This window comes from Psammomys obesus, unplaced genomic scaffold, assembly GCF_907164565.1.
Source record: "Psammomys obesus unplaced genomic scaffold, mPsaObe1.curated_primary_1811, whole genome shotgun sequence".
NCBI lineage: Eukaryota > Metazoa > Chordata > Mammalia > Rodentia > Muridae > Psammomys > Psammomys obesus.
The window spans coordinates 14,435,449-14,462,828 of record NW_026593286.1 but is presented as its reverse complement, the minus strand read 5'-3'; the positions used below and the strand labels follow the sequence as shown (position 1 = coordinate 14,462,828).

Genomic DNA, 27,380 nt, shown 5'->3' with positions numbered 1-27,380 from the left:
TTCAGACTGATACTCCAACCAAGAAGCATGCATGGAGATAACCTAGAACTCCTGCACAGATGTAGCCCATGGCAGCTCAGTGTCCAAGTGGGTTACCTAGAAAGGGGAACAGGGGCTGTTCCTGACATGAACTCAGTGGCTGGCTCTTTGATCACCTCCCCCTGAGGGGGGAACAGCCTTACCAGGCCACAGAGGAAGACAATGCAGACAGTACTGATGAGACCTGATAGGCTACGGTCAGATGGAAGGGGAGGAAGACCTCCCCTATCAGTGGACTGGGGGAGGGGTATGGTAGGAGAAGGAGAAGGGTAGGATTGGGAGGGGACGAGGGAGGGGGCTATAGCTGGGATACAAAGTGAAAAAAAAGTAATAAAAAATAAATTAATAAAAAATCTGTTTTAAACATTTGTCTTGACTTTTGTGTTTTGAAGTTGGTTGAGTAGGGAGGTGGGGAGGAGAAAGAATAAGGATCAAAATAGATTCTGTATTTTTAATAACAATATATTAAATCTCTAAATAATTTCATTTGAGACAGGAGCTTGAATTCAGCATTTTGTTTAAAGGTCCAGTGGGACTTGGGACTTTTCATTTTACTTAGGAAATAACCCTTTTTAAGTTTCTTACAGGCAAGGAATTAGGGTCTGAAATTCTTTTGAAGGGGGCGCTGTCGGGGTGGGGGTGGAGGTACGCATCAGCCAGTGTTGTAACCCTGACAGTACAGATCAACAGATCCCATTTGATGAAAACATTTACTTCTATTGTTCTTGCTGACTGGACGTAGTGATTTAGTCAGAAAATAGGCCGGGCTATCTCACCGTGGAAAAAAAGAGAAATGTCCTCAAGTCAGAGGCAACAATTTTGAAGTTTTTAATTTCAACGACATCCCAATTTATTTTCGGTTGGCTGCCTGTGTGTGTGACTGTCATGTCTAAGACCTATTTCAGAGGTAATCACTTTAAACTGGAGAATGATTCCATTCAGACTTCTAGTGAGGAATGAAAGTCAGAACTGGGATGTAGACAGAAAGACACTAGGAACTCTCTGGTCTTGCTGAATTTGGGGTCCTCAGGAGACACTTTTTCATCTTGCTCAGTCCACGTGGGGCGCCTCACTCTCAGCACATTTTGCCCTCTACAAGTCGTTGCACACAACAAAATCACCTATGTGAGTTTTAACCATCCTGCCCCAATCAAAAGATACTTTGTCAACTAATGAGGAAAAGTCTGCTCTCCCAGCCAAGCACTAACACCTAATTCCGTCTCACCAGTTCCCTCTGGAGCTCTTCCGAAGAGGAGATCCAAGAGAGCGGAGCGGGGAGAATTTGTGTTCCTCCCTCATTCTCAATCGTGCCTCGGAAGCCAGCTGGTTATGAAACACACTCTGATCGGGCCCTTTCACCCTCACAGCTCCCTAGCCTGGCTCTTCCTATCATCTACTCAAGTTTCCTGTATTGTCTGTCTATTAAAAGTATCCATTTATCAGCATCTTGGAAGATCTCTACAAGGGAAAAGAAGAATCCTTTCTTCTATGGCAAGGGTTTATAAACCAAGCTGGGGCGGGCTCAGGGATGGAGATGGCTGCTTCCCTACACAAGGTTGGGATTCGGGGATTCGGAGGGGAGGGGACAGAACGGGAGGCGACCCCAACAACTTCTCTGCTGGAAAATTTTAAATCATTTTAATTCAGTGATAACTGCATTATGCAAATGAACGCAGTCGTTTGTAACAGTTACAGCTGTAATAGCTGCGGGTTTTTAAAGGCGCGGAGGGATTTTAACACAAAGATCCCCTGTTTCTCCTCTCTTCCGCAGAGGTGCTAGGAAAATCACTGTCTGCGGCAGGAAAAACACCCGGGCTGAACAGAGCCTCCTTTCTAGAAAAGGGACCTGCAGAAGTATTTAAAGGGAATGTTATCTTTTAATTAAAGTAGTGAGGGGGCTTGGGCAGCCTTGAAGGCCACAGGCAACAGAAAAATATCCTGTCTGTAAAACCAATCTTAAAAAGCAAATAGAACTATTCTATGCTAATTATAGCCTTCACCTGAGGTAGAAAATTATACGTCCTTAGCATCAAATTTCCCTTTTTGAAGAATTCTCAATGTGAGGAGAGGTATACTCCTTCTGACATAACACTCGTTAACACTTAAAAAGAGGTGCGTGTGTGTGTGTGTGCATGTGTGTGTGTGTTTAATTTGCCATTGTGCAAACCACTCTAAATATTTTCTTTCCACCCCAGATAACCTTGCAAGGCAAGTTTTATTTATCTCCATTTTTTTTTTAACAGATGAGAACAGTGAAACAAAAGACTGACCAATCCATCCAAGCTGCCATCAGCTTCTGATAGAGCTATGAGCCAAGCTTTATCGTCGGGGCAGTTATTCTCAAAATGGATCCATCACCTTTACTGAAATCCTTCAGGAATGAAAACTCAGGTGGGTCTTCCCTATCCCCCATGCCACAACCCCTGCCACCCATTCAAACGGCTTCAGAAGAGGCCCAGGAAACTGTCCTAAAAGCACATTTATTTAGTGTCACAGGGTAGAGGCCACATATGCCACACGGGACTTGTCCTAAGGTCAGAGGACAGTCTTCGGGAGTTAAGCTCTCTCTTCCCAGCCACACAGGTTCCTGAGGGTGAACACAGGCCATGAGGCTTGTCCGAAAACACATTTTCATGCTGAGCCATCTTGCTGGCACCTAAACATTGTTACCTGAAGTCTCAGAGGTAGGCTTAAATTTAAGGTGCCTTGATTTCTTTTCTTTTTAAGGAACTTTCTCATTTCTTCTTCCTCAAGATGGTACACTTTTAGCTTACTACTGCAAGGGTAACCTACTCCATTCCCTGCCCTGTATCCCATCCATTGAAGCAGCCATCCTGTCGCTCACCACTTGTTGATTGACAAGCTTTTCACAGAAGCCTTAAATCAAACAAGAGACATCTTGGCCTTACTGAAGATGGAGCCCCGGGCTTACAAGGTCCCTGACTTGTACTAACTGCAGTTAGGTATCAGGGCTCCTGGAACAGAGCCATCTTAAACACGCCCTGCTTCAGTGCCCATCAGGGTGGCACTTTATAAGTCAGTCTTTGCAAGCCTTACAGTTGTACACAGGGTTAGCCTCACAAAACACATCTGTTGAACTGTGTCGTATTTTTAACTGAAGCGTGGTTCACAAGCCCGGTGAATGCCAATGGACTAAAAAAAAAAAAGGAAGGTTCAACCAGGTGTTATTGTAAATAGGTGCTGAATGGCAACAGGCAGAGCAGACAAGCGAATCCCCCAGTATAATAAAGATTCCCAAGTTTCGCTCCCTGCATCTGGAACCCAAGCTTCCAATACAAGGTGTGGCGAGCTTTTGTTTTCCTTTATATAAAATTCATTTTGTTTACCATCTGCTTGTGCCTACCCTGCGACAATCAGTTTGGTCTAGCAAAGATTTGAAAGATGGTATGGTGTTCCCAAAACTCTGCAATATTAATTTCCCCCAAATCTCACACAAGCTGCCTTGGAGACAGGGCATCAGCTGCAGTCATAGACCCATTTAGAACTGACTGAAAGATTAATGACTTGTCCTGCACTGATTTCCTCTTATTAGTAATCAGTAGGCCTGTCCCATCTGTCATTTCCCCAGAAAGAAAATGTGTATTTAATCTCCCTGTAGCTCTCAACTTAGCTTTGTAGAGGGAAATGACCCACATACATTTAGTGACAACGCCTTCCAGGTGGATTATGTTTGGGTGGTCAAACTGTCCCATGATGCTGGCCTCGCTCAGGAAGTCTCTCCTCTGCTTGTCAGTGTAACCAGCTTTCAGAGTCTTGATGGCCACACAGATCTCCCTCTTGCCAGGCACTTTGAGACGCCCGCTGCAGACTTCTCCAAATTCGCCTGTGGGAGAAGAATCCAAGATGCATCAAAAATGCACTCAAGATAAAAATAACCTTCGTTGTCTTCCTAGCTAGGAAACCCCAATGATGACTCCATTTAGTCTTCCCAAAGCTCTGGAGCAGACGCTATTCTCAGAGGCTCCATTTTAGCACAGGAAATTTAAGCTTAGGGTAAATCTCACCAAAGTCTTGCAGCTAGCAAGAATTAGAACATTCTGAATCCAACACGTCTGGCTACAGATCTTATGTGTTCATTTATTTTATCCCCATGCTCATTTTCCCGAAAATAAAATACAGATTTGTACCAAAGTTCCTTAAAGAACATCACATTTATACTCTGAATAAGGAAATCTCAGTGCATAATATTTACATATGTAGACAGACATGCAATAAGCTCATACATGTGAATGTAATTGTATAATTTACATACCTATTTAACATTTACAAAGCAAGTTGACTCACTGGACAGATACTCAGACACTTACCAACTCCTATGACTTTTTCAATTTTAATGCAGGATGCATCGATTTCTTTGGCAAATTCTCGAACTGCCTGGTTGGGGTCTTCGTACGTAAAGGGATCCACGTAAGTTCTAACACCTAAGTAATGAACGTGAGATAAAGTGACTAGATATATCCTAGGAAACGTGAATAAACCTAAAGGGTCAAGGTCTTTTTGGAAAAAGGGAAAAAAAAAAAAGAGCCCTTTGCATAGGGCAAGTTAACTATATGGCCGTTGACATATGAAAATGTTTAAATTCTCTCTCTGGTTTTCATTAGTGGGTAAACAAAGAATTTGCTAGCTGCTTAAGACAATGTAGCTCTACTGACTTCCTGGAATGTCCTCACACTTCAAGGATAAGAGTTTAGAAGCAACTTGTCCCTGGAGGAAAGCGAATCCCTTTTATCAGAAAATTTGGAAGGAGTTGTGTAACGTGGATCTGTTCTCCCAACCAGTGTCTCTTAGCTTCATTGTCCTAGCACTGAAGTCATGTCCCTCACTTATCTCTGTCTTTCCACAGGCCCCGTCTATAGGGTGTCACATCTCCACCATAGCTAGATCAAGTAAGTGCCAATAATGAACCAATAATGAATGGATATAGATTAAACGTAGATAATTATACATGGGAGGAGTACTGGCTACTGGTTGGTTTGAAAGTAAGGACTCTAAATTGGAGCCCCGCTTGCATTCCGTTCGGAAGAGAAGGTTCAGCTGGAGGCATGCTGTAGTCTAGCTGAATATTGAAGATCCTACGAGTACAATTCAGCCACGAATCAATCACACTCACTCACACGTTGAGAAAGAGAGCTCTGAGTCAGCTGGGAACATGCATTGCTGACGCCTTCCACTGGCATTTGCCCTGAGGACTTGAGTATAGCCAGTACCAGCTGACCAAATCTCCCCATGACTGTCTTCTTTTCCTTTCTTTTCTCTTCCTCCCTTAGTATGAATAACTGAATAGGCTGGGGTTTTCTCCCAGAAAGTACAGTACAAACTACTGCTGGGTCATCTGGATTCTTTTCAGTGTTTTCAACTACTTAAGTCGATTTCTTTGAATTTTCTCTTTGCACCTCCTTGTAACAACAACGTCTAGAGCCCACTAACACATTCTTGAGAGCAATACACGCTATCGTTACATAACTTCTTATGCTTTGACCACTCCTCCCCCCAAATTTTTCACTTATGAAAATAAAATAATAACCCATCACATCTTGCCGCACATCTACAGAAATAAGCTGGCTAGAGGAACACTTTTCCAGAGCAGAAGATAAAAGAAACAGATTCTGAAGATCTTTCTGCCTTTACACAGTATTGAATCACTGACTGCACCTTGACATACTTGAAGAATGTTATTTGGATAAGGGATACATTATATAAATATTAACAGGCACATCAACCAACATTTCTAAATTAGACAACACAAGGCATGCTCTAAAAACTGAAATTACTTTTGAAACCAATTTTTAATACCTTGATTCAAATGTTTCTCTTCGTCTGCTTCTTGTTTCGCTTTGCTGTACTTACTCCGTCTATTAAATAAAATAAAATGATTTCCATCACAAAACCTCTAACAAAAAAAGCTGTAAGCAAATTATTCCCCACCACAACATGAGTTGGACATTTCACGCATCGGAAAGCTGAGGCTTAAGAGAGATAAAATAATAGAGAGAATAATATTACCTCATGTTGAATTAGGGTTACAAGCTTAAGCCACAAGAGCCCAGAATCTCTGATTGGCTATGTTTTTCATAGGACTCTTTATTTGTTTGTTTATTTCTGTGTGTGTGTATGTGTGTGTGAGAGAGAAAGAGAAAGAGAAAGAAAGAGAGAGCATGGACACATATTGGGTGTCCAAGTCAGAGGACAACTTTGGAGAGTTGATTCCCTCGTTCCATTCCACCTTCATGTGGCTTTCAGAGGTTAAAGTCAAGTTCAAATGCCTTTTCATTTGCCGGCTCTACATATATATATATATATATATATTCTTAATTAAAGTAAGTTTCATTACTGAAAGTAACGCACACACCTTGTTACTATACTCATGGTAGCATCGTAACACCTCTCATTATCACAGCAGGTTTCAGGGATTGGGGATTTAGCTCAGTGGTAGAGTTTCTAGGTTAGGTCTTCATCTGGGGGCTGGGAGATTGGGAAAGAGCCATACCCTATAGCCTACAAATACCTAATTTACAAATGAAATTTTAGAAAGTAAATATTTTGCTTTGTACTTGATTTCATTCCAATAGAGTTTGTAGACACTAGTTTCTGTATAATTTTCTTCTAATAAGGGGCACCTCGTCTCGAGGCTTACATACTGCCTGTTGGAGTTAGGTTTTATTTTTATTTTTTTTTAATAAAACTTCGGGAAATATAAATCTCTAACAGGTAAGTCTTGAGTCAGGAAAATATGAATCACTTGTATGCATAAGGTAAAAAAATCAACTCAAGACTTGAAAATCAAGAACTTTAAATATATACACATATGCACATGTGTATGCATATGGAATTTTGTGCCCGTGTGTGTGTGTGTGTGTGTGTGTGTGTGTGTGTGTGTGTGGTGCCTGGAAGAAAAGCCAGGGCCTTGATATGCTAGACTAGCATTCCACAATGGCCTACATCCTTGCCCCCCCCCCCAAACATGTTATGTTGAACAACAAGAAAGTATATCATATAAAATAATTTAAAAAAAAATCAACTCATTTAATTATTATGGATCTCTTCACTTTGGGAGACTAAAACTATATTAGGGAATAAAATGTAACACTTCTAGTGAAATTGATCAAAGACTGACTAAGGCCACTCACTGTGTTTGAATTTCTCAGCCCCTCTACTTCGAACAAGTAGAAAGGCAGGAGAAGCCCCCAGTAGAGGAAGGAGCCTAGAAACTAAGCAGGGCAAGCGGGCATGCAGCCCACCCCTGGCACCTCAGCCCCAGGCACATGCGCAGAGCTTCCCTCCCACATCCCCTCATTTGTCAGCTCTGTAGGCACCAGCTCAGCAATCAGACCCTTGGAGCCCACAGATGTTCCTCTACGTGGATAATTCCCTTGCAAATAATAATACCTTGTGCTCTTACATTGCATTTAACTTTTCAAAGTAGTCTCATTACATACATTATCTCCTCCCCTAACTGTTTGCAAAGCATGAGCCGGCTTAGCAAAACAGAGACCCTAGTTACCACAGTTAACTGCAAAGTGCATATTTTGGTACCAAATAACAGCCTGTGTTTTCCTTTGCAGTTAGCTTTTCAAAGGGCCTTCAAAGGGTCTATTATTTAATTGCTTGTTCACAACAACCCTAGGAAAGGAGTCAGGTGCAAACCACATGTTCAGCTCCATTGTACAGATGAGGACTTGCTACAGATGAGGACTCAGAACCAGGGGCATCAAGAGAATCACTCACATCGTCTTGTGCCCTGACCTTGTGCCTCTCCAAGTGGAGATGAAGTTACAAGATAAATGATGAGACTTAATTGTGCACTTAAAAGTATGGATTGATTGTACATGCATATTGCGCACTCACCAGACTACAACCTTGGGATTTGCTCCTCAGATGCTGTTCAGTTTTTGAGACAAGAGCTCTCACTGTGTCCTGGGCCTCCCTAGCTATCCACCTTATCCCTGGTTCCCCAAACTGGATTAGCAGCACATCTACCCCCATGCTGGCTTGGGTACTAGGGGCTGAACAAGATGGCTGTTCTTGCAAAACAAGCAATTTACTCACTGAGCTCTCTCTCCAGCCTTAACATTGCATTTTGTATCAGCAAATCCACATATCAGACTCAACTGCTCTTAAATGGCTTCAAAAAAACTTAACAAATAGATTTCATGCCATGAACAGAATGAACTTTCTATGAAGCATGTAGTCTCTTCTAACCTGACCCCCTCCCCTGTCCTTTGCTCCCTTTTTAAAGTAAACAGAAAGGTGTTTATTCAAAGACCACAGAAATGATGTTTCAGGTAAGGAAAGTCCACAAGGTGTGATAGGCTCTCTTATCAGAGCTCTAAAAGCCTTATCTGAAATAGAAAGAATTATCTTTTAAACCATTTTAGAACTTCAATACTGAAATTAAGGGGGGTGGAGAATATATAGAGAGATAACAGAGAGCTTTAGTAAGTCCCTCCTTTATTTACCTTTCTGGAGGCCCAACACTAAACCTGGTGCATGCTAGAAAAGAATTCAACCATTGAGACATACCCCTGAGCTCTTGGCACCCATTTGAAATTAAAGGGCTGGTTTAAAAAAAAACAATGGATATCTACAATAGAAACCATTGCCTCAAGCAACCCTGAAGCATGGTTCTTTTCACATCAAGCACATTCATTAAAAATGGACAAAGCCAGAGGAAATATAAAATGGCAGAGGTCATTAATGATAAGGTTGACCCTCCCATCCCTTTCTCAGACTTGCCAACATAGAAGAATTAAATAAGCAGCGAAGGTGCTTTTAAAGATCTTTTTAATGGAAGTATTATTTGGAGTAGAGGACCCTACAAGGGTACAGGGAATATTGAGAAAGAAACACAAGGATTACTGTTCAAAGGCTAATTGCAGCCTATTAGTGCTCTAATAATACCTTGAAAACAAAAATTCCTAAGTTCTGTTCTACCTCTGTCACCTATGACCCTTTCACCTTGGCTCAGAGTGGGACAATGTGGCTTATTATTAACCCAGGAGAGAAAGACCATTGAAGCTTACTTTGGGTGAGCCCTCCTGATGAGCTCAGTCTAAATTGACATCCCAGACAGATCACCTGAATGGCAGAAGCAAAGCTTTGTGGGAGATTTTCTAATTACAGAGATGTGGACGAGGCGATTAGCTAGGGGAAATAGTGAAGTGGTTTGTTAACATGGCCCAGAAGGAAACGTGGAACCTTGCCACAGTAGGCATCCTGGCAAAGGGCCCTTGCACTGCAGGTGAAAACTGCAGTGAATGGAATCCTTCCTGCCATCCCAGGGACTGGCTAATAAGGGTTTTAACTATCACTGGAGGAAACAGCAGGAAGCCTCCCAGCCAGTGTGCTCTTTCCAGCACCTTGACTACTCAATAAAATAAGTAAGAAGACAGGAGTGAAGCAGGGGCCTTCCACAAGCCTCGTCTTTATCAAAATACCAACGTTCCCCATCAAGTAGACAGAGTTGATGAATGTGGTTCACTGTTCCAAAGTTAATTAGCAAAAGGTAAGTAATTTATTCACTAAAGTGCAGATTAAAGATGAGGCGGTAATAAGGAGCATGGCTCCGGGAGGGACCCTTTTCAGAGCTCAGCAGTCTCTCCCACAAAGATTCATAGCCGACATCCTTCTTCTGCTTCCTCAAGCTGCCGCTGTTCCTGAATCAAAAGATAACCTAAACACTGCTCCCCAGCAGCAATTACATAGAGCTGGAATTGCAGTGTGGGTTGCTTGTAAGTTGCTTAGAAATGTTCCCCCGGGAATCGTTCGCCTCCCAATTGTGTGACTATATGTGACGTCATCTGAGCCCATTTGGGTAAATGTTTAGGTGTATTCTTCCTATGTGAACACAGCATTCCGGAGAAGCATGAGGGTGCAAGGAAAGATGTACACCGGCAGGGCAGATAGGATTGCCTCCGCTCCAAAGTAGAGAATGTTAACCTTGGGCAGAAGGACAATTAACTCAGAACTTGTTCTACACGTTCAATGTCATTTATTCAAAGATCACAGGTTGATTTACAGGACCTGGTAAACACTTCTGAATCTTTCCATTGATGCTACATTGTTTTCCTTAAAATCAATTTGGTTCTTTACAATGTGGTAAGAGGGCCATTTTATAACCTTTACACAAATGGAAACCCGGTAGCACTAGCCATCAATATTAGGTCATCTTGAAGAGCAGCATGTATTTGCTCGTCAGCCATGCTGTCCCTTAACCAAAGAGTCTTTTAAGAAAACCCAAGGACTCGTTACAATATTTTAGTCATTTTCTTAATATTGTTTCCCCATGTTTGAACAATAAAATACTGTTGAGGGCCAGCATGGTGGTTCAGTGGGTAAAGGCACATGCTACCACGCCTGAGGACCAGAGTTTAATCTTTGAGACCCCTGTTGTAAAAGAAAACCAATTCCTGCGAGTTCTACATACGCTGTGGCATACACATGTGCACGCCCACACACACACACACACACACACACACACACACACAATAAATAAATAAATAAATAAATAAATAAATAAATAAATAGCAGAGAGAGAGTGGTCTAAGACAATTTGAAACCACTGCTATTACAGGGAAGAGCTGTCAGAGAAATTTTGATTACTACAGGGGCTATCTGTAGTCCATGAGGGTCTGAGTTTCAAATTGCATCTAATGATGTATAACGATTAACAGTCCTTTGAAAGAGATGTTTAAAAAGCGGTAAAGAATACGGCTAAACTAGAGACCACAAATATATAAACATGTAAAAAGGGAAAAGGCGCTTTTTCTCTTTAGGAGAATGTGTGTATAGCTTGGGTTAAAAGTTCTCATACAGTAGCACAGCGTCACATTGACAGCAAGGACAGTTAGGTGCTCTGGAAAGCGTACCTTCCTGAAAGGATAATCTAAGCTTACATCTACAATGCCATAAAATGTAAATGAGGGGCTTTTGAGACAGCTTACTGGGTAACGGTATTTGCTGCTAGGCCTGAAGACCTGTGTTTTATCTCTAGAAACTACATGGTAGAACAAGAAAACAGATTCCGCAAAGTTGACCTTTGACCCCCACACACATCAGAATACACAGTAGATAAAATGTAAAATAATAATTTATTTACTTGCCATTATATGGGCTGTAAATACATAACTCAGTGAAAATACTTTGCACAGCAGGACGACATTTCATGTTGAATACTTAAGTAAAGTCTATAAATGCAGTAATTTCATTCACTGATGGAAATTCCTAAATGCTTACACAGTCAAATTGGCAGAGAAAGAGAGAAACAGAGAGAGAGAGAGAGAGAGAGAGAGAGAGAGAGAGAGAACTGAACCTTTTGGTTAAAAGAGATTTTTTCCTGCTTACTCCAAGTTCTGGCTTCTCATTATAAATTAAATGAACACAATAAAATAAATAAACACCACCACTATTTTAAGATCTAGCAACATGCCAACTGTGAGCCGGAGGCAGTTTCCCCTTAAATAACAAATTAGCAACAAACAGATTTTCTCCCGGTGGTCACCGGAAGTTCTCAAACATTTCTCTCCCTCTCAGGCTTTTGCCATGTACGTATTTAGAAATCTCCCACTGATGGACATGCCAATAACACCATGGGATTCATCTCCGCTCACAGTGGCTCTGCTTCACTATGGACACAGTCTAGCACCGACCTCTCAATCCTCCTGCCTCAGCTTCCCCAGGACTGGGTAGGTGACACTATGCCTGGCTTCTGTAATCCTTTCTGACATCAACATTCTGTAGCTCTCGGAAGCAAAAGGTGGTGACAGGCAAAGGCGACTTGGCTTCTCCAGGCTCAGATGCTCTGCGTGTGGATTTCTCACACTGCTGGCTGAGCCCAGGCAAGACTATTTCGGGGTACCTGTCTCTTGTACTCTAACTAAAGCCCTGAGTCTGACTTCTTTGTCTGCAGGACCTGTCTCCTCTCTGCTCACCTGTTGTTGTCCCATTTAAACACATGTAGTTGTCCCAGATAACAGCAGACAGCACGGGGAGAAGAATTAGCTGACTGAGCATGCCCTGCTGAAGGCTTGTCAGCTACCTGGCTCCAGGCAGCCCTTCCCCTGACAGCTTTATGGCCAGCACTAAGGAAGAATCAATCTGAGGGCAAGGGGCTGACATTTCATTTTCTAAAAAGTGATCCATTGAGGACCAATCACCAAGCAGTGTTTATCAGACTTAGGAAGTGACTTTTTTTTTTTTTTTTTTTTTAACTGGGGGAGAAGGGGCAGGAATCATCACTGGGTAACTCAACAGGCTGAATTCTCTAAGGAGGCAATGGCCTCCTAACTGAATCCATGCATCCCGTTGCCACTCTTGTTGTATATAACAGAGTGATCAATAGAAGCATAAGGGGAATTAAGTCCTCCTACTCAACATGCTGCTTTCACAGCCAACTTTTAATAGTCCTGGCTTCCTACATTATAGTGTCATGGTTGTTGTTGTTGATTTTTTTTTCCTTCTCTTCAAAGCTAAGATTTGATGCAGAACATTCAAAACGAGTGACTTATCGTTAACTGCTTGACTCTGACTATTGTATTTGGGGACGTTTAAAACAAAAAAAATTATTAAAGAAAAAAGAATGAAAATTAAAGAAAGGAAGCTGGACTGTAGAGGAATTTTAATTCAGAACATGGCTGTTCTGGCAAAAGATCACATCCAAAGATCTTCTGTGTGATCCAGCTAGAATACAAACACGCCTTTAATCCAGTAGACAGAGGCAAGCAGATTCAAGGCCAGCCTGGTATAGAGTAAATTTCAGGTAAAGAAAAGCTTATGTCCAGGTATGGTGGTATATGCCTTTAATCCCAAACAATGAAGGTAAACTTAGTTTGTAGAAGGAAGCACCCATGTTTAAAAATGATGGCTAATTGAGTGGCAGAAACGGTGATGAATCAGAGAAAGATCTGACAGAATAAGATACACCTCAACTCTCATGAGAAGAGAGAGGAAAGGGAAGCTACTTAATGGGCAATGCAGAGAGAAGAGACAGTTTTATGAGGACAGATTAAGAGAGGTTAAAGAGAGAACAAGTTAGACATAGGTGAAGACAGAACGAGGAGGCCGGAGAATGAAAAGGAGCCAGAAGATTAGAGCAGATTGCTGGAGTTAGTTTGAGGCCAAGAAGAGCAATTCAGAGGCCAAGAGAAAGGGCAGATTGAATAAGTCAGGTGGGAGAGGAATTTGAGTCAGAACACCTGAGATGAACCAGCCAGCCCAGAGCGCAGTAAGAACAAGAAAGGGTGAGCTTATTCAGCAGTAAGTCTCAGAGGCGGAAATCATTCTAGACCTAGGTTAGATTGTACGGAGGCTAGAAGCTTCCAGAACTAGGCCAAAGTTAACAGACAGAGGCAGTAATCCAGACAAGAGTTGATACAGGCGAATAAAAGTTCCTTTTACATTGGACCACCAAGTAGACAGAATGTTCCCAGTCAATGCACAAGATGAGTTCACTTGGCAAGTGTTTGAAATGCTCGTGTGCCTCTGAGCGTCACACAGTGGCTACACATCAAGATACTGTTTTTAAGGTAGAGGTCATTCATGTTACTCAAAAATTTTCCCATTTTTTACTTCCTGTGTTTATAATTGAAACACTGAACTATGCATTAATTAAGCCAATTCCCATGTAATTTCCACCCCACGTGCACACACGCACTCTTCTCCCTGCAATTTGAGTTCAGGACAATGCACCGCTTCTAGGCGTCATCTAAGGCATCATTTACATGACACATGTACAGATGCAAAAACCTCATGGCAGCAGATAAGGACATCTTGATTAAGAAGTAGAGACATAACTCACAGCTCTAGTCAAATATACCTACCAATAGACTTTGCCAAAAGGAATGAGGCCAATGACGAACACAGACACATCATACAGAGCAATACATTGTTCCATGTTGTGTCGTTACTGGAGTGAACAAATGGATCTTTGTATACTGGGTTCAAGGGTGGTATCATATTACCAAATGCGTGTGACTAGTGGGGCTCTCATGCATTCTCACATCTGTTCATTGCCCTAATGTCAATGTATATCAGCATGAAGTGAAAGCGTTGTGGCTTACAAATGTGATGGCCATAGCCAAAGACATTGATTTCACATTGGTGAGATCATCAGCATGTGGATGAGACAATATGACAGTCAGTGGCTTGAGAGCCAAGCATGGCTATTGGGAATCCAAAAGATGCTCTAACTACAATCATACCAATGACCATCTCTTCCTTATGTTACTTTCATATTCTGTCACATAAAAAGCTTTATACTGAAGATCATATTCACAACAAAAGCCTCTCCTTGGAAAGAAATTGTGAATGTGGCATATGGTGGGGAAAGTTCAAGGCGCTGCTAATATGTTGGGTACCAGTGATGTTAAGCATCTGTGCCCCATGATACTATTGGTCAGTGTGAACAACTGGACAGAAGTGACAGTAAGAAGATGGTTCCAAAGACCATGCAAGCTGGCCATTGTGTTTTTTTCTTTCCTCCCTTTCAAGTATCAAGGTACACCTTAAATGTACATGGGCCCAATCAGATTCTCTTACAAGAGAGACACCTTTGTGCTCAGAATGATCAATGACAGTTCTGAAAATGCTGATGTTTTTCAAGGGATGGAGAAGCACAGTGCTCATATCCCTTCTCAGTCTTGTTAACCAATATCATGCTGCAGCACCTACGGAGTTAGAGTGCTACCTAACATGTTAATCAAAGTTTCTTGCCAACAACCCTTTGAGGCAAGAAACAACCAGTGCCATCTTATAAGAGAAAACAAATCCAGCTGTGAGGTGGCTGTGTGCAACTTTCAGGTCTGCATTTTACCCAGCTTCTCATCGTGGATACAGAGTCCAGGGTTAACAAAGGGATAAATGAAACCAACCCCTCACAGCTTAATGACTCCAGAAATCTCCCCTTGGCTTCCTGGAATCAGTTGGAATTTTCCAAGACTCTTAATAGAGTAGGTTGCCACCCAGTTCCTGCCATAAAGTCCAGGATGGATGTGGGATGGTCAAAGTGGAGAGAGAACCTGGCATGCAAAAAGCCTTTGGCTTTGTGTGGAGAAGACAAATCCTCCTGCAAAAGACTGGGAAGGAGAGGGGTGTGCGTCTGTCCTTACCTACGACTGATGACAAAAGCTGCGATGAGAATGACCACAAGCACCACACTACCGGAGACAGAGACCAGTAGGACAGTGGAGTTGGCTCCATCACCAATGATGCGGGAAGGCACTGGAATGACAATTACATGGGGGGTCACATAGGGGACAGTTCGAAGAGATGGAACTTGCTAGCAAACTCAACTTTCTGAAGACGTTATCCACGCAAGAGCATCCATCTGCTAAGCATATCCCCAAACCCTTAAACATTCTGTAAAGAATCTCAAAATATATGTTGATGCATGCCTTCATATCTTTTTATGTCAAACATTTCACATGATGAAAATATACATTCCTTCATAAAAAGACATTTGGAAAATTCAGAAGGTTTGCTCTCCCTTCATCCAGAGGTATTAAAATCCAACCTATTACAGGCCAGCTCAAAGATACCTCCTCCTTATAACCTTCCTTGGTAACACCAAGGATGTAGTGTCCTTTAGCGTCATCTCAACTTTCCCATCTGTCTTCCTCATTCTCGTTTAATAATCTGCCAACAAGAACAATTTATATCTGTAACAGATGTTCAAAATTTGGTCCCACCATCTCCTTACTAAGTAGGCCTAGTTTAGGTTAAGTAATTAAGGAGGTGGAGATCTCTTGCTCAGTAAACTTTTGTTCAGTTAGCCATTCCAGCGCTCCAGGGAGCAAGACTTAACATTTGTACAAGGGACTTAAAAACATACATGCACGCTAATGACACTATTTAAACAGATTGCTAAAAATAAGTAGGAGAAAAAAAAAAAACGGTAATTTTTGTTCCTTCTTTAATCTTCTCAGGAAGAAAACTCCTTTTCTGAAAGTGGGGGGTGGCTACAGAACCCTCAATTAGTCAGGTTAGCAAACCCATTATTCACGCTTGGTAGAATGTTCAAGATAATAAACACTGACATCATTTTTCATTCATGGGAAGACAGATGAGAAAGTATTGTGAAAAATTTTCTCCTTCAAACAGCACGGAGCTTTCTAAGAGGTTGGCACTGGTTATCCTGTTTCATGCACATATCCACAGTAGCCAAATGTTTACATAGCCAAAAATTATACACAGCTCTTTGGTTGCACCAGAGCAGGGCTCAACCCATAAATAAAAGCATCTGGGAACAGGTGGCATTTGGGTGGTCTCCATTACCTGTATTGGTAGTGACCTCCAAGGGTTCGCTGAAGTCCCCATAGCCGGCAGCAGTCCTCGCTCGCACGTGAAAAACATAGGAAGTCAGAGGGTTCAGGCCTTTGATATCTGTGTTCCTGGCAGCCGTCCGAACTATGCGATAGCTTCGTTCATTCTGATCCTACATTACAGGAAAGCGAAATTGGTGAGGTGCAAAAGAAGTCCTCTGACTCTACGCAGAATCAGAGAGGAAAGTCCAGCTCCCCAAGAACCTGGAAGCAAGTGACAGGACACAAGTACATTCTCTAAGCTCTCTGGAATGCTTTCCGGGTTTGAAATATTGGTGTTACTTTTTATAAGTTAAAAGAAAAGAGCAAAGAAACAAACAAACAAACAAACAAACAAAAACAAACAAAAAAAACTTCAGGGTTGTTGGCGTTAATCAAACTATGTTTTTATTATAATTCAAATTTATAATTTTTATTTACAATTTATTGAATCGTTGAAGATACATAAAACAATTGAACATCAAATGATGGTTGATGTTTTTTCTAATTATTGCTCCCACCTCAATATTAAGATATTGAAATCAGCATCACAATTTCCTTCATTTCAGACCTATATCCCAGTTCTCCTCAGTATACAGTGGACTGAGACACAACCATGCATTGGGAACATTTATATCATTTCTATTCCATCTATTTGGTATATACTGCTTTCCTTAAGAAGGTCTGTAAAGTGGCAAAGATCTTAAATTTGAATTCAGCTCAAGAATCGAGCCCCCTTTCTGCTTCTAATAAGGAAGCCAATAAGAGACTCCTTTAATCTCAGCACTTAGGAGGCAGAGGCAGGTGGATTTCTGAGTTTGAGACCAGCCTGTCTAAAAAGAGAGTTCCAGGAGAGCCAGGGCTACACAGAGAAACCTTGTCTAAAACAACCAAAAACTGGGGGCTGGAGAGACAGCTCAGAGATTAAGAGCACTGGTTGTACTTCCAAAGGTCCTGAGTTCAATTCCCAGCAACCACATGGTGGCTCACAACCATCTATAATGAGATCTGGTGTCCTCTTCTGGATGCAGGCACAACAAACAAACAAACAAACAAACAAACAAATAAATAAATAGATATAAAAAATAAATAAAATATATAAAAAATAAATAAGAATCAAGGAAAAAAAGTCTGTTCATTTTCTGGACAAGCTTGGATGCAAATAGCTCTCTTCAGGACTCTATCCAAGAGACAAGTTATTTACAAAATTAATGGGTTTCTATATAATGGGGATGAAAAATGTAATTTTCCTCACCCAATTTTCTCTTAAAGGTTATCAAAACCCACACCTTCATTTTGAACAGCAGTGATCTGCTTAAACATATCATTATTTTAGCAGTTATGAGTCATTCTCCATGATAGAAGGTATACAGATTAGGACTTGATTTTTCTTACTTGAAAGAAAATATAATTATATTAGAACACTGTGTTTCTTCAAGATAACGAGCCAAATATTATATTCCATAATCAGATTTTGTTGGGAACCAAGATGCTTTTAATTTTGTTTTTTAACAGCTGGTTCATGACTTGGAACTGTTTAATGCTTGAAGAACAGACAGGAAATAATGGAAAGAAAGGGAAAGAGAAAGAGGAAGAAGAAAGTGAGGGAGGGAGAAAAGAAGGGAGGCAAAGGAAAAGGGAAGAAATACCTTTTCATAATATTTGACTTCATACTCTAAGATAACTCCATTTGGTCGATCCGGTTCCAGCCACGCCAGGGCCACACTGTATCTTGTAACTTCCTTAGCCTGGACCAAAGCGATGGATGATGGTGCTATCAGGGAGAAAGAAAAGAAAATGACATCACGCTTTAGAAAGAGACATGCTTCCACCATCACTCAACAATTTCACTTTTCTTCAGAAAGTCCCACAAGATTACCTTCCTGCTGACCACATGGCCATTCTCCAGACAAGGGCATTTGTCATTATCATTCTCTTCAGACTTTGCTTTTTATATGGCTTGTCTTTAACAGACCATCTGGGAGGGGACTGAGGACACAGCTCAGTGGATAAAGCTTGCTCTGCAATCATGAGGACCTGAGTTTGGCTCCCTGGTACCCACAGAACAGCTCTGTGTGGTTGGCATTGACTTGTAATTCTGAAACTAGGGTGGTAAGTAGAGAATGATAAAGGACACTGGATATTCTTCTATACCTGATGTCCTCCTGTAGTCTCTGCACAACTGTACATAGAAATGGGTATGTTGAGTGTACACTCTGTCGCTGTCACACACACACACACACACACACACACACACACAAAATTGTGAAGCAAAGGGTTGGTGACTTCAGGAGCCCACAGTGTCATTTCCCCCTACCTGAGACCACTCTTGCCGTTGGGCCATTGGTACAGGACATGCGCCTAAAGTGTCCTTTTTATAAGCCACAGTTTGCCCGCAGCAAACCTCCATTCAAGCTCAGCAAACCTCCATTCAAGCTCAGCAAACCTTTTACCCTACCTCCAAGTACTAAGGCACCTTACTGATACTTAGTTTTATTAAAGTAGAGGGATTTGCCATTCTTCCACAGTTACTGTGTGGAACGTTGGAAGGCAAACGATTTATACACTTTCCAATATAAATAAAAGTACTGCTTAATTACAGTACGACTTTTCCATTTAAGCACGGCCATGCAAATAATGAAGAACACAAATAAAAGCCACGATGGTCTCTCTGGACATAAACGGCATTATGCAACTGTTTTACAAGAGGTTGAAGTTGTTTTTGTGCCCTGATGAGCAACAAACCTTCCTTTCTACTGAGAAAAGCATGAACTGCAGTCTTCTTGGGCATGTTGCTGGAGTTACTTGAGATCTGTAAAACCTGGCTGCCCAGGCTCATATCTCTCCTCTGTGGAGTTGTCATCTCCAGCCAGCTGTTAGCAAGCTCTGCTGTGACAGATGTGGGCCAGTGCCAATGTACAATCCCCAGAGAGAAGAGGAAACTTTGATGAAATCCTTCATCTTATCTCAAAAAGCTGGCCCGAAGTATCAGAGATTAGGGGGCTTGCTAAATTGAATGCATATTCACTTTACTCTGCAAACTGTGGGAATGTGAAAATGGGCTTCCAACAAATGAATGTTAACCTCCCTCTCTGCCTCCCTCGTACCCATGGGATTGCCAATTCTCAGTGCAGGAAAGAATAAGTAAAAGAAATTATCACCAGAAACAGAATACGGAAAGCGTCAGACCCGCCTGACCACACTCGGTGTGTAGCCTAGTGGCAAAGCGGAGTGGACAGGCCAGTCATAAAAGGAAGTCTTCATGACAGAGCCAATCCAGCAAGGGCTGTCTCCTAGAGGCAGATACTGACAACCTGACATCTCTGTTAGGGATGCCTCAGGATGGAAACACACATTCACATAGCCCTCCCAATATCTCCCCACCCCAATCCCCCCTCTCTCAAAACTATTCCAGATTGGAACCCAGGCATAAACAACAGTGAAAGATACAGTGTGTACACATGTTCTCCATCAAAGGCAAGGCCAAGGTTAGTAATACCCAACTGGATGAACAAAGCTGTATGTACCAGACATATGGAAGCCAATGAACATCTGAACAAAATGAAAAAAAGGAAATGTGCTCGTTAGATGTATCAACACAAACACAAACACACACACACACACACACACACACACACGCACACCATGCTTTTTTTTCTCTGTACTGGTTGGCATAGAACATTTATCCTATAAAAGTCAAGGAGAAAGTTTCCTAAATATAGAGTTAGGGAAGCAGCCAGGCTCAGAAAGCTGCCTGGCTGTGAAAAGCCATTTCACTCCAGGTAATAAATATATTGCCTACCAGAGCACTTTAGCATACACTCCATTAAAAAAAAATGGGGGGCTCTTTCAACTCCAATGTTCGAGACTGGGAAATGAAATAGAAAAGCGAAGCCCATTAGAGGAAAGGTAGGAGGGAGCAAATCAGAAAATTATCAAATGAACTTTCTCTAAGAAATGGTCTAGGTTAGATTCTGAAAAAAATCGACAGATTCTCTGGGCAACAATTGCCTGTCTACCCCCAGAGTGCTGCTGAACTAAAATGGCTTCTCTCAGGCTAGGTTATGAAGACACCGCAGCATGGGGAAATGAATCCAATTTCAATTTTTGAAGTCTGAGCAGCAGCATTCCTGTAGCTGCTCAAAAGGGACCTGAGCTCTGCTTGGATGTTTGAAACTCTCAAGCAGGGAGTAAAAAATACAATATGATCCCATTTGTTAACAGAATAGTCTTAATGCATACCTACTTGGAAGATTGACATGCACTGATGGGAAATCAAATGGACAACGTGGATCTTGTCTCAGGTGGCATAAAAATGCAGGAAGAGATGAAAAGGACATAGAAACACAATGGAAAGGAAGAACAGTGAAAATGTTCGGCTAAGGGTGGCCAGGAGTTCTGAGTTGCTACTTGTCTCTAATTCACAAAAAAGAACCTATGATGTGACGGCCATATCCAAATTCTTGATTGAACAGCTGTTCTTGAGAGGGGGTGTGTGACTGGGCACCATGACAAAAGCAATCCATGGCCAGTGAGGCCTGGAGACATACCTAAGTCAGGCATTGGCCCATGCCACATTCTCTCAGAAGAGCTTCTCCTGGGAAGAACTCGGGTCTCAGAAAACTTCAGCTCTGCCATCCTGCCACTTTGGAAAAGAGGCAACTTGGATGTCCTCCATATCACAAGCCACACATGGGCTCAGCCCTTGCCTTTTTCTATCCTGTTTCCAATCCTGCCTCCAACTCTACATCTGGAAGCCATCAGCTTGCTGCGTGTGCCTGCCTGCAGCTCATTTCCCAAGATGAGGCACTTGGCAATGGAATGTCCCAATCTTTCCCTTAGCCCAGTGGTTCCCAGTGGTCTTCCCATACCACCCATCTGCTGCCACCAACCCCCCACAACTTACTCATTATATCATGAATAAGTAACATTTTTACGAAGAACACACTATTTGAAACTGTGCTATCTTGGAAGGAAACTTCCCCATTAATAAGTTAAACACTATTATCTGGTTAATGACAGATAATCATCAAAATATAAAACGTAGGTAAAGCCTTTGCTGGGCACTGTTGCCTCCTCAAACTTTGTTAGAATGTGAGAAACATTGAGGCTATTGAGGCACTGACTTGAGATCCTGACCTTGGCAAACTGAGAATTACTCAGAATGTTGAGAGAAAAACAAACAAACAAAAAACTCGATCAATTCCTTCTATTACTAATGGTCTTTTCCTAGGGCTACCTTCAAGACCACCCCTGGTATCAATCCGCATTGGTTGTCCTCAGTCCATCTAGAAATGCATGGGTTTTGTTTCTTTCAAACAGGGTTTCTTTGTGTATCCCTGACTGTCGTAAAACTTTGCTCTGTAGACTAGGCCAGCCTCAAACTCAAGAGAGCTACCTGACTCTGCCTCCTGACTGCTAGATTAAAGGCATGTTCAACCACCTCCCAACCCATATAGAAATGCTTTGAATGCTGCATTCTAGCATGCTAGGGCTCTGTTCCTGCAACAAATAATAAAATATATTAAGCCCCCGACTAGAATTGATAAGAATTTATCAATAAGAAGATCATGCAAATAAATGAATGAATGAATGAATGAATGAATGAATGAATGAATGAATGAATAAATAAATAAATAAATAAATAAATAAATAAATAAATAAATAAATAAATAACAGGTGTCAGTTGCCTGTTGGTCTCCCCATCACCTCTGGAAACGACAATTCTTCCTTGAGAGAAGAACTACGCAAGAGTGAGTACAAAAGTTATTCTAAAATCAAGTACCATCTGATGGCTTTCATATCATTTTCTTCTTTTAAGGAAATTTTTATAATTCATTTACAGAAAAGATCATTTCTAATGTCTACTCAAGCACTCATTTTTCTAGAACTTAAGAAGTCAATTCTGCTCTTCCAATTCCAAACTTTCTGGCAGTGGCAGAAGCACAAAAAGGATGCTTCTTCCTCACGCTGTAGACACACAGTGCAGCTGCTGGTGGGCCACAGGTAAGGTGGATGAGCCATTCCCAGCTCCCCACAGCCAGCAGGTCTCCTTCAGGGGAGGTCATTGTATTGAGGTTAGTTTTGTTCCTCTGGACAAAGGCAAGAAGAACCCATTGTCATTGCAGCTTGTTTTACTATTTACTAGCTTTATTTCCTTTGAGACAAGATCTGGCTCTGTAGCTCAGGCAGGCTGGGAATTTACTCTGTAGCCCAAAGTAGGCTCCTGCTTCAGCCTCTGGAGTAGTCTCTTAAGTGTTATGATTGTAAGGGTGTATCACCACATCTGTTTTTTAACATTATTATTATTGTTATTTTGTAGTGCTAGGATCCTACCCAGAGCCCTGAAAATTCTTTGTTAAGTACTTTAGCATCAAACTATGTCCCCAGTTCCAGGTATGACTGTATCACAGACCAGACTTTGCTCCGCAAAGAAGGGATGATCACACTGACAGAATACAGGTAAGGAAAGATGGATCCAAAGTTCACAAAGGCAAGCACAAGGAGAAGGCCATCTCTAGACAAAGATTTATGTTCTCATTCAATTATGCTCATAATTTTCAGTTTTGTGGCAGAGTTTTGAATAACAAATACGTGACAAATGTCCTAGTTTGAGATATGTAGCAATAAATGAGCAACTTCTCTCATCCTCAAGGGAATTTTAATCTTTTTTTCCTTCAATTCTAATACCCTTCACTTCCTCTTTTACTTACAAACCATGCTGAGTATGCTTTATGTCTTTGCTTAGGAATCTTTATTGGGACTGACGCCCCACGTAGGTGAAGGCCATGCTGGAACCAGATGCTGGAAAAAGGAGAAGGGCACCATGGGTCACAAAACATTTTTCAATAGTTTGAGGTAAGGTCAGAGCAGTATGGTCAAGTTTTTCTGCCATCTACATTAAAAAGAGTGGAGGACACCTGTAATCTAAGCACTGGGAAGAGGAACACAAGCAAATCAGAAATTCAAGGTTAAAAAAAAAAAATAATCATTCAATCCATATATCTTAAATATTTTTAACCTAAATGATTTAGTAGAATGCTCAACTGACTTGGAAAAAAAAAAAAAAGGACATTTTGGAAAGAACTATCTCATTCTAAAGTGTGTTAGTTTCCATCTTGGACAAGTTCCTCATCAATGCTTCATCAGTAACAGGTCTGCCTTCCAGACACAAGCATAAGCTACTAGGATGCTTATTTTAGGGGCAGGTCTTCAGTTATCACTGCATCTTCAGGATTCAGGGTGTCTAGCATATCCCTCTGGGTGGTCAATACATTCAAGTGAATAATAATGAACTAAATGTTAAAATTGATCTGCTTTTTCTTTTCGGTGGACAGTGAAACATTTCCTGAATATTAAGTGCCAGTCACAAGACATCCTTCAAACTCTCCATCTGCACTTACATCTCATGACCTTTCCTGGGTTTAGTTTTGTCATTTAGTTTAACCAAGACATTGAAAATTGGAGGCGAAGCAAATGACAATCCCAATTATAAATGGGACCTCTGTTTTCGAGGTCCATGTGACGTTTCTGAACACTTTTCAAACACACAGGCTGTAAAATGTCATTCAAATGCAAGTGAACAGGAAAGCCAGGCTTCACTGCACCTGTTCCAGACATTTTGAGGGACTGCTCTTTAGGCTGACAAAGGTGTTGACAATTTGCTCAGCGTTCCTCATCTGTACCTCTAGGATGTATGCAAATAGTTTTCCTGACATCTTAATTATGAGGACATGATTGAGATTTCCAGGTCATTTTCTGGAACCCAAAAGGTCCCTATAGCATTTCTTTTGTTCTATAAGACTCTATGTACCACTGCAGACAGGCAGCAGGAGAGGGAGACATCCCTGGTTACCATATATCCTGGGAACACCCATCAGGCCACTGAAGCAGAAGAGGAATTGAGAGCCCTCTGCAGTCAGACTAGGAGCACCAACATTAAACAATTGGAACAGACTACCTTTCCACACACCAATGGAAACAAGTAAAATTGCTGTAAAATAGGGCAAAATCTAGAGAAGATGAAAGGGAAAAGTCACCCAAGTTTGGAAGTTGAATGAATTGAGCTTCCTAAAAGAAAACCAAGATAAATTTCACATACCACCCTCCAGCCACTCTCCATTATTCAGCACTCAGAATCCCACATATCCCTGAGAAAAATGAGAATTTGCTCTGTACCTGTAGCTGCATCCGGTTTGGGGAAGACCACAAAGCATTCAGAAAGCATGTGTGGTTTTTATCTCCGTGTGTGTTTTAGATAAACAGAAACTGCATAGATTAGAGGGCTCCATCATGACCCTAACAGTGGCACATTTCACCGGGAGGAAGAATTACAGGGGATGCTTTGATGTCAAACAGAGGTGGCTCCCTTTAAGAACATGGTAAATTTAACTTTCTTTGGTTCAAAGCTCAGTGGTTCTCCTTGCTCCCCACTGATGTGAATACTGCAATTTTCTTTTATGCACTTCCTCAATGACTTGCCATTAAACACCTACAAGTCATTTTACTGCCTCAGTTTGGTGCTTGTGACATCCAAATGGGATGGAGAAGAGAAAAAGAGACAAAGAGAAAAGATACAGGGGAAGATGTACTCAAATCCTGGGCTGTATCATTGCTTCCTTGAACCCAGCCAGCATAATGAGCTCTGAATAAAAAACTGTTGGGGGAGGGTTGGGGGGGGATTTATAGGTAGAGAGAAAACAGTTAAAATAACTCAACTGCTTTTCATTCCTGGCTCAAATTAGGGTTTGGGGTGGTGGTGGATGAGGGAGGAAATAAATAGAAAAAGATCCCCTGCCTATGGGCATGGAAGAGTGAAAGCAGCTCTTCAAAGTCTAGAAGCCTGAATGGGTAGATGCCTAGATGCCTAGGGTACGCTGACCACTGTTGGAAAGGAAGATGGCTTAGCATGGCAAGGTTACCTTTCTCCTACCCTGGAATCTAGATTTAAAGAGATGATATTTAGCCAAGGGGTCTCTTCCCAGTTCAAACAACAACAATAAAAACCCACCTAAATTCACAGCTTATAAATATCACTGCTTTATTCAAACAGTGCATTTAAATTTAATTACTTGGAGCTTAAGGTGGTTTTTTTTTGTTGATGTTGTTCACTTTTCTTCTTTCTCAATTCAACACCACAGCTCTGATTTACTCTTTATCAAAGGTTTGTGCATTTTAAAATGCTGTCAAGCATCAAAATTAAATGCTTCAGAGCACTAATGATATCCTTGTGATTAAAGGTTTTACATCTCAGAGATGCTAAGAACTCTGGTGCTAATATTAATTGCTTTCTTCTACATTCAAGAGAGAGAAGAATTTCTCCTCATGGACTCAGCAATATCTATGACACAAGGAACTAACCACTGAGCAGTTTCTATATACTCATTGTTTTTTACACTATCATTCTTAAAGTATTAACAGTACCAAAATTTACATACATACACACACACACGCACACGCACGCACAGCTTGTAGCACATTCAATCAGTTGGATAACCTTTGCTCTTTTCCCCCCAGTGAAGTCATTAAAAAGCTCAGTTGCCTCAGGATCCCTGTGTAAGAACTGCAGCTCACTCCCCACTGCTCTTAAGCTGTTAAATTACTACTTCACATGAGCACATTATCATTTTGAAACTAAGCAGCTGTACTTGGCGGTACACATCTGTAATCCGGGAGCCGAGGCAGGCTGAGGCCCTGACTTCAAAGCAATCCTTGATAGTTTCAGACCAGACAGAGTTACAGTGTGAGACCTTGCCTCAAAAAGAAAACAAATAAAAAAACAAAACAAGACAAACAAAGGAAGCCCCACAACAACCACTCAAAAGTGAATAAAAAGCAAACAACTAAGCAAAAGGTACAGAAAAACTAAAGTGGAATCAGCTTTTGTTTTTCGACTTAACAAAAAACAAAACAGAACATACAGCTGTTTTCAGCCAAAATCTTCAGAAGAGTCTGAATTAAATGACATTTATTTACATTTAAATACGTACGGATCCATATGGATTAATTTTAAACTTTGAAACACAGGATGACTGCGTCTTTCTCAGACAGTGATTTTCCAGAGGGAAGTACAGCACGTATTCTCAACAAATATTACAACGCAAGCAGTGCATGCGAATGTTTATTGAAGGGCCCAGCTGAGCCGTGCTTCCAGGGATTTTGAGAATCTGACTTTGGAACACTAACAATGCTTCATCTGAAGGATTTAAGTGCTGAGACTGTGCACGGGCTGTCACTCGGCCTTTTTTTTTTTTTTTTTTGGCTCACTGTGGAGTCAAGACATTATAAGGTTGCCTTCTCAACCCCCACACTAAGAGGTGGGCAGCAAATTCTTTTCACCCAACTCTTTACAGAAAGCCATCAGTCTTTTACATCACGGGACGAGATGTTCTTCTGAGCTTTAATGCAAAGCGCTTGTGCTTGGGAGGTGTCGGGATCCGCTCCCTTTAGTTACTGTCCAGAGATGTGAGTTCCCTTTACCCAAATAGCTGTTTCAAAGATGGAGCTGCCCAGCCAAAACCGCATTCCTAGACTCCTTTGTATCCAAGGACGATCATATGACTGAGTCTAGGGCTATGGAATTCGGTTGAAGTAATTACTTATTTTCTGGACTCACTCATGAATATCTCCCTTGTGACTCTCCATTCTCTCTCATCTGTGATCTGCCAGCTGGAGGTGGATGCCAACCTCGGCCTATCCTGGAGGCCCCACGCCAACACATCACCACCAACCGAATGTCACTTCAGCAAGAAATTATGTTTTATTGCAATAACCCACTTGTGGACACTGAGGGTTGCAGCAGGTGCCCACTGGAGCGAGGTGGGGGCCATTTTGCCAAAAAGACGCTTTCCATGACAATGAACTCGAATCAAGTGTGGTGTGCTGTGGCCAATAGAGAAGATTGATTGATTTGTGGTCTGAGGCTGCCAGAATGGGGTCCAGGTTCCTTCTAGTCCCTGGCTATGGATGATGGGTGGATTCCTCACTCGTTTGCAGGGAACTGGAGCATGCTACCCCGAGGTGAGCAGC

General features: G+C 41.6%; 1 protein-coding gene across 1 annotated transcript in view; it reads right to left on the bottom strand.

Moving 5' to 3' along the window:
• The window catches only part of Epha4 (EPH receptor A4), a 140,369-nt gene that overhangs the window by 16,938 nt on the left and 96,051 nt on the right, over positions 1-27,380 (bottom strand). Inside the window, exons 6-11 of the mRNA XM_055616634.1 lie at positions 18,002-18,126; positions 16,327-16,486; positions 15,162-15,273; positions 5,854-5,912; positions 4,368-4,481; positions 3,698-3,883 (exon numbers count right to left, since the gene is read on the bottom strand). Coding sequence (XP_055472609.1) covers positions 3,698-3,883; positions 4,368-4,481; positions 5,854-5,912; positions 15,162-15,273; positions 16,327-16,486; positions 18,002-18,126 — 756 coding nt within the window. The remainder of the gene's footprint in view (positions 1-3,697; positions 3,884-4,367; positions 4,482-5,853; positions 5,913-15,161; positions 15,274-16,326; positions 16,487-18,001; positions 18,127-27,380) is intronic.